Here is a 14,703-nt window from a genome sequence, read left to right on the forward strand (position 1 = left end):
CGAAATAAAGACAGCATGAAAAAGAACAAGAGGAAAAGTAGATTAGCAAAGCTACATCAATGTCGTATTGACGTTAATCCCATTGATAAACTGCACACAAAACAAACAACACCAGATGACCTCGCTCTCTCAACCATGCCCGCCCCTTTCCAGCTGAGCATGGTAGCATCGGGAAAATCAGTAAAAACATCTTGATTCAGTATGATGGCCGTGCTCTTAACAGAAACACAGGAGATAGGAGGAAAGACAGAATGGGAAAGAGGTAAGGACAACAAACAGAAGGACGAAATGAGAGTGACTGTAGTGCAGTCGACTATGCGAAATGAGAGTAGGTCCTCCGATGTGGAAAGTGACCCTTCAATCAAACACAGTGCTCTCTTTCCACCACAGAGCACTGATTGCTCAAGACGTCTTACTATACACACGGCTGTTGCAAACACACACGCGCAGTATATCAAAATAAAAGAAGCCAAAAAACACTCTTTGATACTGGTTCAGAATAATATTTGTGGTGGGTCACCAATATATATATAGAGAGAGAGAGAAAGCATTCAAAGTAGAATAAGCGCTTTACAATGTCTTTGTCAATCATTGATTTGGCAGCTCAGTGTCTTCACTTTATCCATTCTTCTATTACATATTTGTATGACATTGTAGTAATTAGCAATTATGAGGTTGTCATAATAAGTAATGATTACTGATTTAGTAATAAAAGTAATAAATATAATCAGAGTGACAAATTTGTCAATCCTAATATATCACTTGACTAGGAGCACAGTGAACTTGACCTTTGAGTTCCAAATTCTAATAAAGTTTATCCTGGAGCCAACGTGGGTGTTTGTGAGGAGATATAGCGATTGCGAAAACTGACCAGATGGACGTATGTCCCAATGTACCTAACATCATGCCTGCGATGTGGCCCCAACAATTCAACCCCTACCAAAGTGATTCTGAGAATATGTGTGTGTGTGTGTATGAGAACGTGTCTTCTGTCTTTGTTCATTTCCCTACTGTTATGTCCAATTTGTGTCTTTTTCTATGTTATCTGTTGGGTCTAAGGTGTTAGATGCCTTGATAGCGTTGACAACTAAGATTCAAAATAGGAAAAAAAATGAACAAATCCAAAATGACAAAGGAATGTTGAAAGTTAAAAAAAAACCCATCAATTTGATCTATATATTGTATTGTATTTACATGTGAACAGATTAATAAAAGACATCCATACTGAATGGATCCATTATTTATTATTATTACATTTTATCAATGCCCATCACTAGCCTCTAATTTAAATAAAGAGAACTCTACAGTAGATTAGCAAAATTGCCTGACACACGCGCACATGGACACATGCACAAAACACCCAAAACACACACCTTTGGTGAGTCTGTGTCTCTCTCATGCTGTGTTAGCAGATACAATATCAGAGGTGTCACTAATCGTTTTAAACTATGCACTTTTATGTTCACTTCTCTCTCTCCGCTCTCCTCCTCCTCAGCTCTTCGGTCTCTTGCTCAACTATCTTCTCTCTGTTCTTTCATAGAACAAGGACGCATCAAGACAGTTTGCCTTAAAGAAGTCTAAAGACATGCCAGAGGCACAGAGGTAGAAAGAGAGAGTGAAAGAGAGGAAACGTCTGGTATTTAAAATTTATACTTTCTTATGCCTTTGTTTTGAACTTGAACAGCAGAACTTTCCGAAGTCAGTCTTTTGTCGTGTTCTGAGTGAGACATGGTTGGGGTGTGAGTGTGTTTGTGCGCGTGCACGTGTGTTCGAATGCAACACTTTAACATTAGCCGTTAGTAGTAAAATATGTTTATTGGTCTGAGTGCTGCCTGGTTATCATTATCTTCAAACTACTCTGATCGGCTTCGGCATTGATCAGTATGCACAAACAGCCTCCATGCCACACCCACAAACACACCAACAAACGCTGTGTAAATTCAAAATATGTGTATTGACCATTAAGTGAAGTCAAATATCTGTGTGTGTCAGTGTTACTCACTGAATAATTGTTTTTTATTTTTTGCCCAGCAAGCTATTTCCAGTTCATAAGAATAGCAGTTCAAATTCTAACCATTTAGAAAAGACAAAACATTTTGAAAAAGACAATAAAGACATCTTCTATATTAGAAGATAGAATCATTTATCTCATAAGTATGTACAGTATCTATAGAGTACCAGTGAAAACTTTGATTTCGAGGGGAAATCAGGTCTGTATGCTGTCGTCTAATGATGGAACGATAACTTACTGTATTTTTGTGCATAAGTACCTGCTGGGGGCGTAGTGACATTGAGCGGCAGGCTCTCCACACAACCTTCTGTGTTACACCCTCTGATCCAGAAGATGTAGTTGGTGTAAGGGTGTAGGTCAGTCACAGACAACCAGGCTCCTGCTGCTGTACTTCCATCCAGCACACCCTCACCATCTAAGAGACAGAGTCACATAAGGAGAGACATGTAAGGTCTTAGGCCAAGCATGCTGTATTTAACTAGTGAGCAGGAAGACGCTATTATCTCGCACATTTGATTTCATGGCACATTCATTGATTAAAGTGATAACTGTGATAGCTGAAAAAAGGCGATACATAAAACTAATTTAAGAACAGAAGGAAAACAGAATGAGTGAGTTCAAGAGGGGGGAATACTGACTGAGATTAACTGAGAGTGATCAAAAGAGAGAGGTCTCTGCATCGAGGTTATGCAAGGATAGTCAAAAGAAAAAAGATCAGAACATTACAATATGTAAGGCGATCCAATATATTTAGATGGACACACACCCACACACATATCGGTTTTGTCGGTACTGATGAAGGCAGTGTGTATCAAAGAATCGAGGGGTTGTGAAACCCCATCTTTCTCTTTCTTCCACACCTCTTCCACCCTTCTCTCCACTCATTTTAATCCGTCTCTTCCTCCGTGCAGGGCAGATCAAAGTCCCTGACTCCATGTGTGTGTGTGTGTCTGTGCGAGACAGAGAGAGACTTGCATGTGGGTTTAAGGAAAATTGAGAGTTCTGCCGTTTCCTCGTGCCCCTGTTCTCATCTCGTCCAATTTTCCCTTTTTCTTTGTATGTTCAGTTCTCATACGCTGTTTTGTTGCACTTCATGTCTTATGTTGTTTTTACTTGCAATCCTTTCTAATACATCTATGGAAATATGAGCTTATCATCTCTCCTCTCTCTGTATACTATTATTTACCAATACTCGTCTTTGTTCTTTCTATCTTGCCGCGGAATCCCACCTCGTTTCCTCTCTCAAGTCAGCAGCAGTATAAAACAAACCGCGTCCTTTCTGCACCACTCAGGTTCGATTACTCCATCTTCCTCTTTCAGTCGTGCCCTGTTGGTGATGATTGCATCTGTGTGTGTGTGTCTAGGTGTACAAATCAGTCTCCACACATCTCCAAAAAATGTACTTTATTTAATATGTATACTTTGATTGTGATCTGAATAGTGATAGTAATTTCTGTTAATTTCCTGCAGACTTTAAAACAAACTTGTTTTTTTCATTTCTAGTTTTAACTTTTCTTAAAATCTTTGAGAGAACTAACCTGCAAAAGTGAGATCTATGGGGAAGCAACTTTTAATGTCCACTAACACTGAAGATAATTCCATCCTAGCAACAAGGTAAATGTCAAGACACAGCTTTTTAGATTAGTTATTGAGGTCTTTCTGATACATTTAACAGTTATGTGCATTATGCAGGGTTGGATCTGGAGTAAATTCACTTTAAAAATGTAGCAGGCTTAGTGGGCAATTCAGGCTCTATTTGAAGCATAATTTAAGTTTGTTCTGCCTCGTAAGCAAAGGGGATACATGGTCTCTCAGCAGGATTGACCTGACGCTGAACGTGGGTGAAGGGTCTTCTCTGGGTACTCCAGCTTCCTCCAGCAGTCCAAAGACATGCAGATTAGGTCAATGTGACAGCATTACGACCCTACGCCTTTGCCAAATGTCGGCTGAGGTCGGCTCAACCCCGCCTCCCGAAGAGGATAAGCGGTTACATATAACGGATGGCTGGATGCATAGTGGGCAGATGTGATAATCATAACTGCCGGAAGGTGTGTTAGAAAGAACCATGTCAGCCGTCATTGGAAATGGTTTTGAAAGCATATGTCAGAGAGAAAGAGAGAGAGCGCCTGGCTGTATGTGTTACCTTTGCTTTTGTAGTACAGTGTGTAGCCGAGGTTCCCGTTGGGTCTCGGCGGGGCCGTCCAGCGGGCTCGGAGCGATCGAGAGCTCTGATTGGTCAGCTCCAACAGTATGGGGCCCTCTGGGGCCATCTGTAATGTACGCACCTCCACCTGATTTAAAGATAAAAGACAGACAAGCACACAATAGTTGAATGAGATGGTGTTTAAAATTTTCATTCTTTTCACCATAATTCCACCCTCATCTCATCCAACAATCTGGTAGGGAATATTAAAAAATGCACTTGAGAATTGAGAAATGAGAAATATAACGTTCAACCAGCCAAAGTGTAAGTTCAAAACACTCTACACATCTGGTCCAAATTACTGCTGCCTCATTTATTGTCTATAATCTCTTTCTCTCTTTCGTCCTCATGGCACCTTTCCATCTCTTTTTCCACCCCGCTTCTTTCCTCTGTCTCCTTTCCTCCTGTCCCTCGCTCATGTTACTCTTTCCTCTGTTGTCCTTTACGTCCTCACTTGACACGTCATCTCTCCCTTCGCTCTGACCCTTTACTCCATCCTCATCATTTCACTCCCTATACCCCTAAACTTCCTCCTTTCCTCAGTCCTTTCTTCTCCTTTTCCCGTCCATCCTGTCATCTATTCCTCTTTATCCTGTTTTTGCTTCCCCTTCCTTCCTGTCCTCCTGTTCTGCTGTGTCAGCCGTTTGACTAAATATGGCGTCCGTATTGGAAAAATGCCCCAAAATATGGCCTGTCGTCAGGGACGTCGTCGAGTGTGGAGTGGCATTTGCTACCAAATGTCAATGTCGCCACACCAACCTCGTTATTGAGCCGAGAGAATCGATCACCTTTATGACAGTCAGTGACACAACATGCACACGCGCGCACACACTTTGAAAATGTCTGCGTAGGCATTCCCGTATGTGTCCCTTGTTTTCGTGTGTCACAAAAATATCTGGTTTACTCTCTGTTTTGTTTTACCGACTGACCGGATTCATCCCAATGCAAAAACCCTGCAGATAAAAGTTTGCCTACCTTCAAAGATTTCACATTGGATGTCATTCAATACATGGATTAGTTAACTGACCATCGGTCCTTTGCCACAGCCTCGCGCTGTGCAGGCCTGCAACCTGAGGAGGTGTCGGCTCCACGGGGAGAGTCCCTCGACCACAAGGAACCTCAGGGAGGAGCTGGAGTTTGAAATGAGCGCTCCATCCAGCCAGAGACCATAGCTGGTTATAATGCCTGAAAGAAAGCACATCTGGTTTTAGTCATCCTAAGTAATCGTAGACAAGCTTTAGTGATTATTGTCCCAGAAGGAGTTTATTGTATAACACACAATCCGTCTTGCTAACATAACTAATGTGCCCTTCATTTGCTGCCCTGGAACACATCAGTCCACATAACACCATCACCCTGACTCTAACGACAGACTTTGAAATGAAACATTTGTATAGTGTCAGGTTTTTTGTTGTTCATTCATGCTTCGAAATCCATTCATTTAAACACGTTTGATTGTGACATCCCTTTGGTTTCTTGGTCTGATGGTCTGTTTGTGATGTTCTGTTGCCATTGGTTACTCAAAAAATGTTTCAGTTATTCCAGTCACAAAGTGAGCTCTGCAGTCTGGATTACTGCAGTACAATGCAAATAAAAACTGACTTAGTACCAGTCAATGTGTCTTTGTGTGAACTCAAACTGTATCCACAGGCGTTTTGACAATAAAGACCCTCAAAAGGACAGTACTACCGGAGCAAACATGCGCACACACGACTGTGGGTGCAAATAAGTGAGCACTCATCCACACACGCAAAGATGGGAACTCACACATGTCCATACACACATACATACACGTACAATAATTACATTACATTCACCTAATAAAAAAAAAATGAAACAGTACGGTGCCAAATGTGCTTTCCCTTAATAAAAATGCATACAGAGGGCTCAAGAGATCAGCGCTGAGAACTAAGAGTCTATTCCGCTTTAATCATGTGTGGGTTTTATTATTGCTCAATACAGATATACACACTATCAGGAAAATGAAGACACAGAAACCCCACGGACGGCAACTACATCTGGGAAGCTCTTAATGTGGCCAATCACACGCGTGTGAGAGTGTATGTGTGTGTGTGTGGACGTCGCTGTGTGCTTGTGTGTGTGCGAATAAGCCCATATCAGTATAGGTTGTAATAAAGACAGGTTGGGAAATGAAGCAGCGAATGCATAACAGGCTTATTTCCCCTCTTTGTCTGCGTGTTGCCCCAACCTAATCCCCGAGAGGATTATCCCCCACAAATCCCTACGGAATTGGGGAGAAGGGGGGAGAGATAGAGACAGAATCTCACTCCTCTGGAACCCATCATCATCATCGTCATCATTGTTGCTGTCCATTTATGACAAAAAAAGAGTAAATGGAAAAAAAAGAAAGCTCTGAGCCTTTCTTTAAGTAAAAATTAAAGCTTTTTAAGCATGAGATAATCGGGTAATCATGATTAAGTGTCTCCTTGTTTTAAATTTCTGTCATCAGATGAGAGAAGCTTTTAATTCATCCGGGCTGATATGCACACACATCACATGGTTTATGGTGCGAAATGCACTCATGTGGCATTGAGCGTAAAACACACACAATTCACATTACACGCAGACACACACACACACATTACAGAATTACTTTAACGAGGATGGCAGTAACATTTGATAATATGGGGCGGTGCGTTGTATGTTACAGACTGTGAAATTGTTAGATGGTTTTAAACCATCAATGCATTCTACAGTATATATAGTCCTTAGAATGTTTTTTTTATTTGTAAAAAATAAAGTTTTGAAGATTAAAAAGAAAAATTGTAGGCTGTTACTTGAAGCTACTGTATTTTAGTTGTTTGTATGTACTTTGTGCTTAGATTTAGTATACAGTTTATTTTTATTTTCTGTTCAAGTTCTACATTTCTATTAAATTGCTCGATTCAATTTGAATGTGAATCATTTTATACAAAAGAAATGTTATTTTTCTTCTAATTTGACAAGGCCCAGAGCAAGCCAATGCTTTCTTACAGTTTCAGACTATTGGCAATATTTGGAGGTTTTTAAATTGTTGATGGAATACATGTTCTTCAGATAGAATAATATTGATTGATTATCACTTTTGCTTCCCAAACTGTACTGTGCAGGAAACTTTCCATTTACTTTCCTTTCAGTCTCTTTATGCTCACAATTAATAGTCCCCGGCAAATCTTTCTTGACATTTCAGTCCATTAAAATTATTTTAAAATCCCCACCAATATACATTAAATATCTAATTGCCTGCAAGTGAATTGGATGAAGGTAAGAAGAATGAGAACAACAAGAGAGAATGGCACTCGCTGTCTATGTGCTTCTTGCCTGCAGTTCTCTATTCTGTCAAAAGGGAGCACTTTTCATCCACTTAAAGGAGCTTGGTGAGCCACAGCCGGCCGACTCCCTGTCTCCGTTGGTCTCCAATTTTATGTTCTCTCCCCGTCTTTGTCTCTTCCCCTGTTTTATCTGAGTCCTCAATGTCCACCCCTTTTCTTTATCCGTTTTATCTATCTCTTGCACACTCATCTGATTCCTCTCGCTCAAAGGGAAACTTTCACCTGTTTCATGCTCACATGTACGGGAGGCCTGTGCAATGGAATGGGTCTTTATGAACGTGATAGTCCGGGCAAACACAAACCACGTAAATATATATTTAATCTCTCTGATCAATTTAATATAATTCTATAAAAAAAAAACTTATTATAATATGTTAAAATGGATTATTGAAAGCTGGAATGTGTCCGCTTGTATTTCGTTATAATCTTTCATTCCAAACACTGTTGATAATTCATCAAAAATGATTAACAATTGTTAATTTATTTATTTTTATTTGAGTGTTTCAGGCTATAATTGTCAGATTAAGAGCTCTTTCCCTTACCATTCGGAGTATCTGGAGGGGTCCAGCTGACGTTGAGTGCATTTGGGGACAGAGGCGTGACCAGCGGTGCGGGGACATTCTCTGGGGTGCTCTCCTCAGTCTGAGCCCGGCCGGGAGGGCTTAAGGTACACCCGCCTCCTGTGCAGGCCTGGTGTAAACACACGGCCAGGCATTAATGGGCTTGTGAACGAGAGAATCAAATCGAAAAGATGAAAGAGTGAGGGACTCACAGCGATCGTGATGCTGTAGACTGTTCCTGGGGTTAGGTCGCGCAGTGTGTGGTCTTCAAAAAGTTCAGAGCTGTTATAGACTAACACAGGTTCCGCACCCTCCAGTGACAGGAAGATGGAATAAAAATCCAAAACGCCATTTACATGAGAGGGACGTGACCACCTGGAGAGAAAGAAAGGCGTCAGAGATATATATATGTACTCGAGCAACTTCAATTCAGATTAAAGAGTATCACATGAGTGTCAAGTTAACTTCAAAATAAGGTTATTATATTGTTTAGTGGCTAAATAAATTTGGAGAGATACTAAAATTGTATCCAGCAATCCCAGTAGCATTATGATGTCTGATTAGCAGCCTGGTCTTTATAATTTCTACCTTAAAACTGCTGGAAATATTTTAGAACACACATTGTATTGTGTCAATGTAATTAAAATGTTTGTTAAATATTTTGTTTATTAAATTATTGCTAGAAATACCACAGATTCCATTGGAATAAAAAGGCTTGTGAAATCTGTGTCTGAGAATGTGCACATGAATATATACACAAATGTTTTTATTATAGTTGCTTTTTGTAAACAGATAAAACACAAAACAAGTGCTTTTACTCCCCACACAGTTTCCTCTGTCAGATAGAGGTGTCTCCTTTTCTATATTTAGAACACGAAGGTCATCCCCAACAGAGACGGAGAGAGAGAGAGGACGAGAGACTGCAATTATAAATAGAAACCTGTCATCTACCCATTGCAAAATGTGAGAGAAATGAGAGGCAATAAGGACCCGATCTCAGCTATAAAGACTAAACTATAACAAAGATTGGATTTAATAATTTCACCTGCTTAATTAATAGTAAACTATGATTGCTTTATATTTATTCGAATATGGGATAGTAAGAGCTGCTAAATATGACTGGATGAGCATGTAGCCATGGTACTTTTAAATGTAATTTTATTTGCGTTTGTTTCTGCTGTAGGACGGATATTCAAGCTATGAACAAATGATTTCATACAGAAAGTTGTGATACGGGAAACTCTAAAAGCTGGGCTGTAATGGTGCTTTGAATGTATGTATGTAAGTCACTGGACTGAAATAGTGCTTGTATTTTGTAAATTGTGTACCTAGTTGACCTTTTCACTTATACAAAATCCAAAGTATCTGAAGATTTTGAGAATAAGAAAACAGGTAAACCTTTCTTAAATAAAACAGTAAAACATTCATTTTTATAAATAATTCTGCAATTCTTACTCTTATTCTAAAAGTAAACCATCCCTCCTATAGTCGCGGTGGGAGGTCATTTTGAAAAGTGATGGATTCCTTTCTTGGTTCCTCTCATTAACAGCCAGTTTTTGAAAGACTGATGAGTGTGTGTTAGCCCACAATTAGCCATTGTGGCTAATCTATCCCATTTATTATAAGATTTATATGCTGTCGATTGACAGTGTGATGTATGTCCACTTTTGAAAAACTAAATCAAAGGGGAGTTTTAATAATCTGAAATATAATTCAAGTTGGTAATGGTTTCAGAAAACCATTATTTTTAAAAACCTTATAAAATGAGAATGAAACAGACGAGTTCTTTCTCGGAAACATTCAATTAAAAACCACGTGCAATGCAACAGGTTCCATTCGTGGTTTACAATCTATGAGGGGACAACCTGTCTCCTGCACCTTTCTTGCTGCCCATGTTTCCTGATTTTATCTCATGTTGCAGACTCAAAAAAGAGTGGCACCATAATTACTGGCAACCCATTGACATGTTTACCATTAACAAAGGACACAGACCAAAAGGAAATTGACCTCTATTCTCAAAATGTCAAGTGTCCCATCAGTGTTTTTTTGTTATATATTTGTTCGGGGGTAGTATTGTTGCAGTTATGTCTTTGTGTGTTTATAAACGTGTTTCTGTCAGGTGGTGTTAGATGAGGTCAGGGATAAATCTGCTGATATTGTTTTGTTCGCATCCTGCAGTCTTCTTCAACCTTTCTCACAGTCTCTAACCCTCAACCTTTCTCATAGACACACAAACACACACACACACACACACACACACACACACACACACACACACACACACACACCTTAAAATTTATCTACGTTCTTTCAATTCAAACTCACTAAATATCTCTTCCTTCACATATTCTTCAGTAGTTCTACACCTCTCTCTCTCCTTCTCTCACAGCTTTTTTCACAGACACAATGGAGAGATATTGACCAAGTATGATCTCTCAACCTCTTCCTATTACCAATGTGCTAACAAGGCAATACCCAGACTTCCCACACCTGCTGAATATATAGCTGAAACACATTTAAACGACTATAAAACAAATCCCTGCTGGCAGCTTAATCTCATGGATAATGTATTACGCAAAGTAATTTTCTTTTTTTGCTGTCAATTGTATTGAGCTACATGGTTAAAAAACAAAGTGAAATCTTGTTTACTTTGAATAGAATAACTGCTCAATTCATGTAAAGTTTATATTGGGAGAGGATATGACTGTTGTGCATCCATAAACAATATTAAATATTTGTAATTATTTACGTGTGGTTAGAGAAAGATGCTGATTTACAGTGTTTTCTTTCTTTCAAATGATTCTACTGTATATAAAGTGTTCATGAATGAGGCTTAGCTACTCCTGCAGTACATTGCTGATATGCTTGTGTGCAGTATAAATGTACGCTGCCGATCCAAGGAAATCGATCATAACCAAGATCACCACATCTCAACCACAGGCACATTCACCATTCGACACTCAGCATCCGTCCATTGTTTAAGTGTGTGGGGATATGCCTGTGTATGTATGTGTGTGCGTCAGTGTGAGTCCCACTGTAAGTGACAGTCAGGACACTAATGGCTTTTACGCAGATGGACTCTTAAATACTCACACTCAAAAACCAGTAACATTTACCCATGAGCTTGATTGAAAAAGTGCAGAGATCTATCTTCCTCTGTCCCCTCCCTGTCGAGGTGGAAGGTCAAGTACAGAAGAATATTCTGCACTCTAAACACTACTGCAGAAGGTCACAGGCTCGGTGTGCCGCTTTGTATTTTACACACACGCAACATGTAAAAGTAAATAATGAAAAGCGATAACATTCCTTAAGCCCCTTTTATTCTTAGCATGTCCTTTTCACGCTGAAAAGGTTTCACAAAAAGGCCTCTGTGAGTATGTGCATTATAGGTATATGCGTGCGTGTGAGCATGCACTTACTCCACCAGAATAGTCCGCGAGTCAAGTAGTGTAAGACGTGGTCTGCGTAGGGGCCCTGGAGGAAGCTGAGAGGTCAGCAAAGTGACTTGTGAACTGTTGGTGCAGCCTACTTTTGTGCATGCGCTCAGAACCAAGACATGGGTGGAATAGACACGAAGTCCTGAAACACACACACACACCAAGACAGCGAGATACAAAGCGACGTGAAAATAGGAAGAAACACATTGATCGCTAAAAAGCATTAATAATAAAGATTCAACCCTCATATAAGTCCAAATCTCCTAAGTATGTTCTTTTTTCACTCATTCCTCGGTGTATCTCCCTCTCTCCTTTTAGCTCAGTTTCTGAGTCCTGGTGTCCATGTTTGCCTCAAAACTGTTCTCCATCCCTTTCACTGTGACAATCTGCAACTCAATCTATTCTTGCATATTGTATAATTACAATGTCCATAATCCTTCCAATCACGGAGAACATCAGACACTCTGCATTATTAACCCAGCATGGATGATATGTGCTCTCATGCATTCATTAACTAACGCACACAACACTGTTGGGCAGCGTGATGTTGTGCCAACCGTGTGTATGCGTGATGGTAAAAATCAAATGAGTGTTAATTATTCTGCTCATAAAATGTCATATAAAATAACTCTCCGGTTTGTGAGTCTGTGTACCTCTCTGCATACCTTTTGTCAACATATGTTGTATTGAGAGTGTGTCTTGCATGGTGTGTATCTACTGCGTTCACATCCTGGTGCACCAACGAAGTCTCAGCAGCGTTTCTCTGCTCCTTCATCTCTATGTGTGCGTGTGTGTTTAGCGCTCTTTTTCAAAGTGCTATTCTCTTGGTAAGGACGGAGTTCCTTTTTCCTTTTCAAATGCTAATCCCCCACTACGTTTCGCTTTTCTTCACTCTTCCTGCTCTTTACACCGAGGTCCCATCCCTCTACAGGAACACAAACATCGCAACACGTACACACAAGCACACACTTTCGTGCTCTCTCCTCTTTACCAGTGATGTTGTGTTGTCGGTCCTTCCCCCTGTAGACCATTTGGTTGTTGTGATAGAGGAGGTATTCTGTAATGCCTCCATTGGGCCTATCAGCGGAACAAGAAGTATCAAATGAGGATACAAATATTATGTAACATTTTTATGTAACATTCTTACTATTTGATATCAAACTCTCTGTTGTGTTCAATTATGATGAGAAATATATGTAAGGTAAATAAAAGGAGCTACGTTCGTAATTTTAAAACAACATGTTTGGTTAAATTTACCAACCTATATAGTCAATTACCTGCTACGTCAGAAAAGTGTCCAAAAATGTCGTCCATAAGTAAAGAATTTAAGAACGAAGCTCTAGTGTGTAAAAACGATTTGGACATGCGAATAGCAGGTGAGCTGAATTACCTTGCGGGGGGTTCCCAGGTAACATAGAGGACTGAGGGGGAAGAGACTGCAGCTGGGGGAAAGACAACATCTGGAGCTGAAAGAGTATCAAAATCCTATTATTGGTTTATAAGGAAGAGAGTACGTTAACACAAATATACTAGTTGGTATAAGAAAATGATGCAATTGATCCACGATGTTATCCATATTTCTATCGGTTTCGCCTGTTTGAATGTAAACATAATACTTCATATTGAACACTGAATGGTAAAAGTTTTTAAATGTTGTGTTTTGTTGTCTTGTAAGCACATTATTTTGTTGTCTCTTTCCCTCCTTCTGCTGCTGCTGCTGCTGCTCCCCTTCGTCTCTACCTGCCTCATTTGAAATATGTCTCACAAGTTTCTTTTTCCACAACATGGGTGAGACTAGTGAGTTTATGTTCCCCATCTTAAGTGTTTATGAGACAGGATCGCCAACACATTTTTTGTTTTATTAAAATCTCACTATTGGCCATTTGCATTAATAAATTGAGACCACTTTACTGTTCAAAACACCACTGAGACTGGAGACAAACAAACAAAAATGTGCTGGGCATGATCACGGGTCTTTGGCAAAAAACAGAGTTATAAATAAGTTCTTTCTCCGATCTTACTTACATGGTTCTTAACTCTGCCTTCAGTGAGAATCAATACGGTCATCTGTTTTTTTCTCCTTTTACTTTAGATTGATTTTTTCCCACCTCTGCGCTGACCCCTGCCGTCACATTATCTGCCCAACAAGGCCAGTTAGTTGCTATTAATCTGTGTTGGACTAACACATGAAGAAAAATCTCTCACTTCATCTTCCACTTCTTCTTTCCTTTTACATGTAATCTTTACACAATGACCTCCAAGACATTACTCTGTACAATCTGCCACTCAGTTGCAATGTGCTTCATTCTCTAAATTCATCATTTTGTGTAATTCCTTATCAAGCTATTTGACTTCTCCCACAATTCTCCTTTTTATACATTATGACTCCCTGTCTTGGCCTTTTTTTCCATCGCTCTCTTATTAAGAGTGAAAATCCCTGAAGAGACAGGATGAGCGTGTCCAAGTGTGTTTAGAAGTGTGTCTGTGTGCCCAGCTGCACGAACATTACTACATGAATGCAGCTAGTAAAGGATAGAAACATTCTTTTCATGGGTGTATGGCTGTGCATGTGTCTGTGTGTGTGTACGTTTGTGCTTTGCAGACATACCTTCCTCCGGGGTTGTGAGGCTCGATCTCAAATCATTATCATCACCATTGTCATTAAGAAGACTCTCCGTGCAGCCAACAGGACTACAGGCGCTTACAGTGATAATGTATCGAGTCGATGGAGTGAGACCGGGCAGCACACCTGAAGAAGAGGAGAGCGTGAACATACCCGACAGGGAGTGAGGCAGAGAAAACCGGTTTTCAATTTTGTTTTAAACAAAGACTCAGTGACTTAACACCGCTTGACTTTTCCTCATATTGGCTACTGGGGAAATAAAGAGTGACAACTATTGTACGATGTGAACGTTTCCTTTAACACTCGTTTTTTGCAGCCCCGCCTTATGCCTTTAACCTTCTCCTTTGACTTTGTGTTGAAAACCGTTGTTACTAAAGTAGGTATCAATCTTGTTCAATGGGGCAATTTTATTGCTTTACTTGTTTCCACGTGTCACTGTTGCTAAGCAAACTGGCTGGGCTTGGCACGCAAGGAGAGTCTCTTCTAATTGTAAGGCTTCGTTTGTCCCTGTCTGACATTTTTTGTCCTAGCCGTCTG

The 14,703-nt window shown here is 40.0% G+C and overlaps 1 protein-coding gene across 1 annotated transcript in view; it reads right to left on the reverse strand.

The window, feature by feature from the left end:
• The window catches only part of ush2a (Usher syndrome 2A (autosomal recessive, mild)), a 158,288-nt gene that overhangs the window by 72,369 nt on the left and 71,216 nt on the right, over nt 1-14,703 (reverse strand). Inside the window, exons 39-47 of the mRNA XM_078085091.1 lie at nt 14,152-14,292; nt 12,934-13,009; nt 12,535-12,620; nt 11,526-11,685; nt 8,319-8,481; nt 8,089-8,236; nt 5,242-5,399; nt 4,155-4,302; nt 2,271-2,426 (exon numbers count right to left, since the gene is read on the reverse strand). Of these exons, the coding sequence (XP_077941217.1) occupies nt 2,271-2,426; nt 4,155-4,302; nt 5,242-5,399; nt 8,089-8,236; nt 8,319-8,481; nt 11,526-11,685; nt 12,535-12,620; nt 12,934-13,009; nt 14,152-14,292 (1,236 nt within the window). The remainder of the gene's footprint in view (nt 1-2,270; nt 2,427-4,154; nt 4,303-5,241; nt 5,400-8,088; nt 8,237-8,318; nt 8,482-11,525; nt 11,686-12,534; nt 12,621-12,933; nt 13,010-14,151; nt 14,293-14,703) is intronic.

The sequence above is a fragment of the Gasterosteus aculeatus genome, chromosome 12, assembly GCF_964276395.1.
Source record: "Gasterosteus aculeatus chromosome 12, fGasAcu3.hap1.1, whole genome shotgun sequence".
Lineage (NCBI taxonomy): Eukaryota > Metazoa > Chordata > Actinopteri > Perciformes > Gasterosteidae > Gasterosteus > Gasterosteus aculeatus.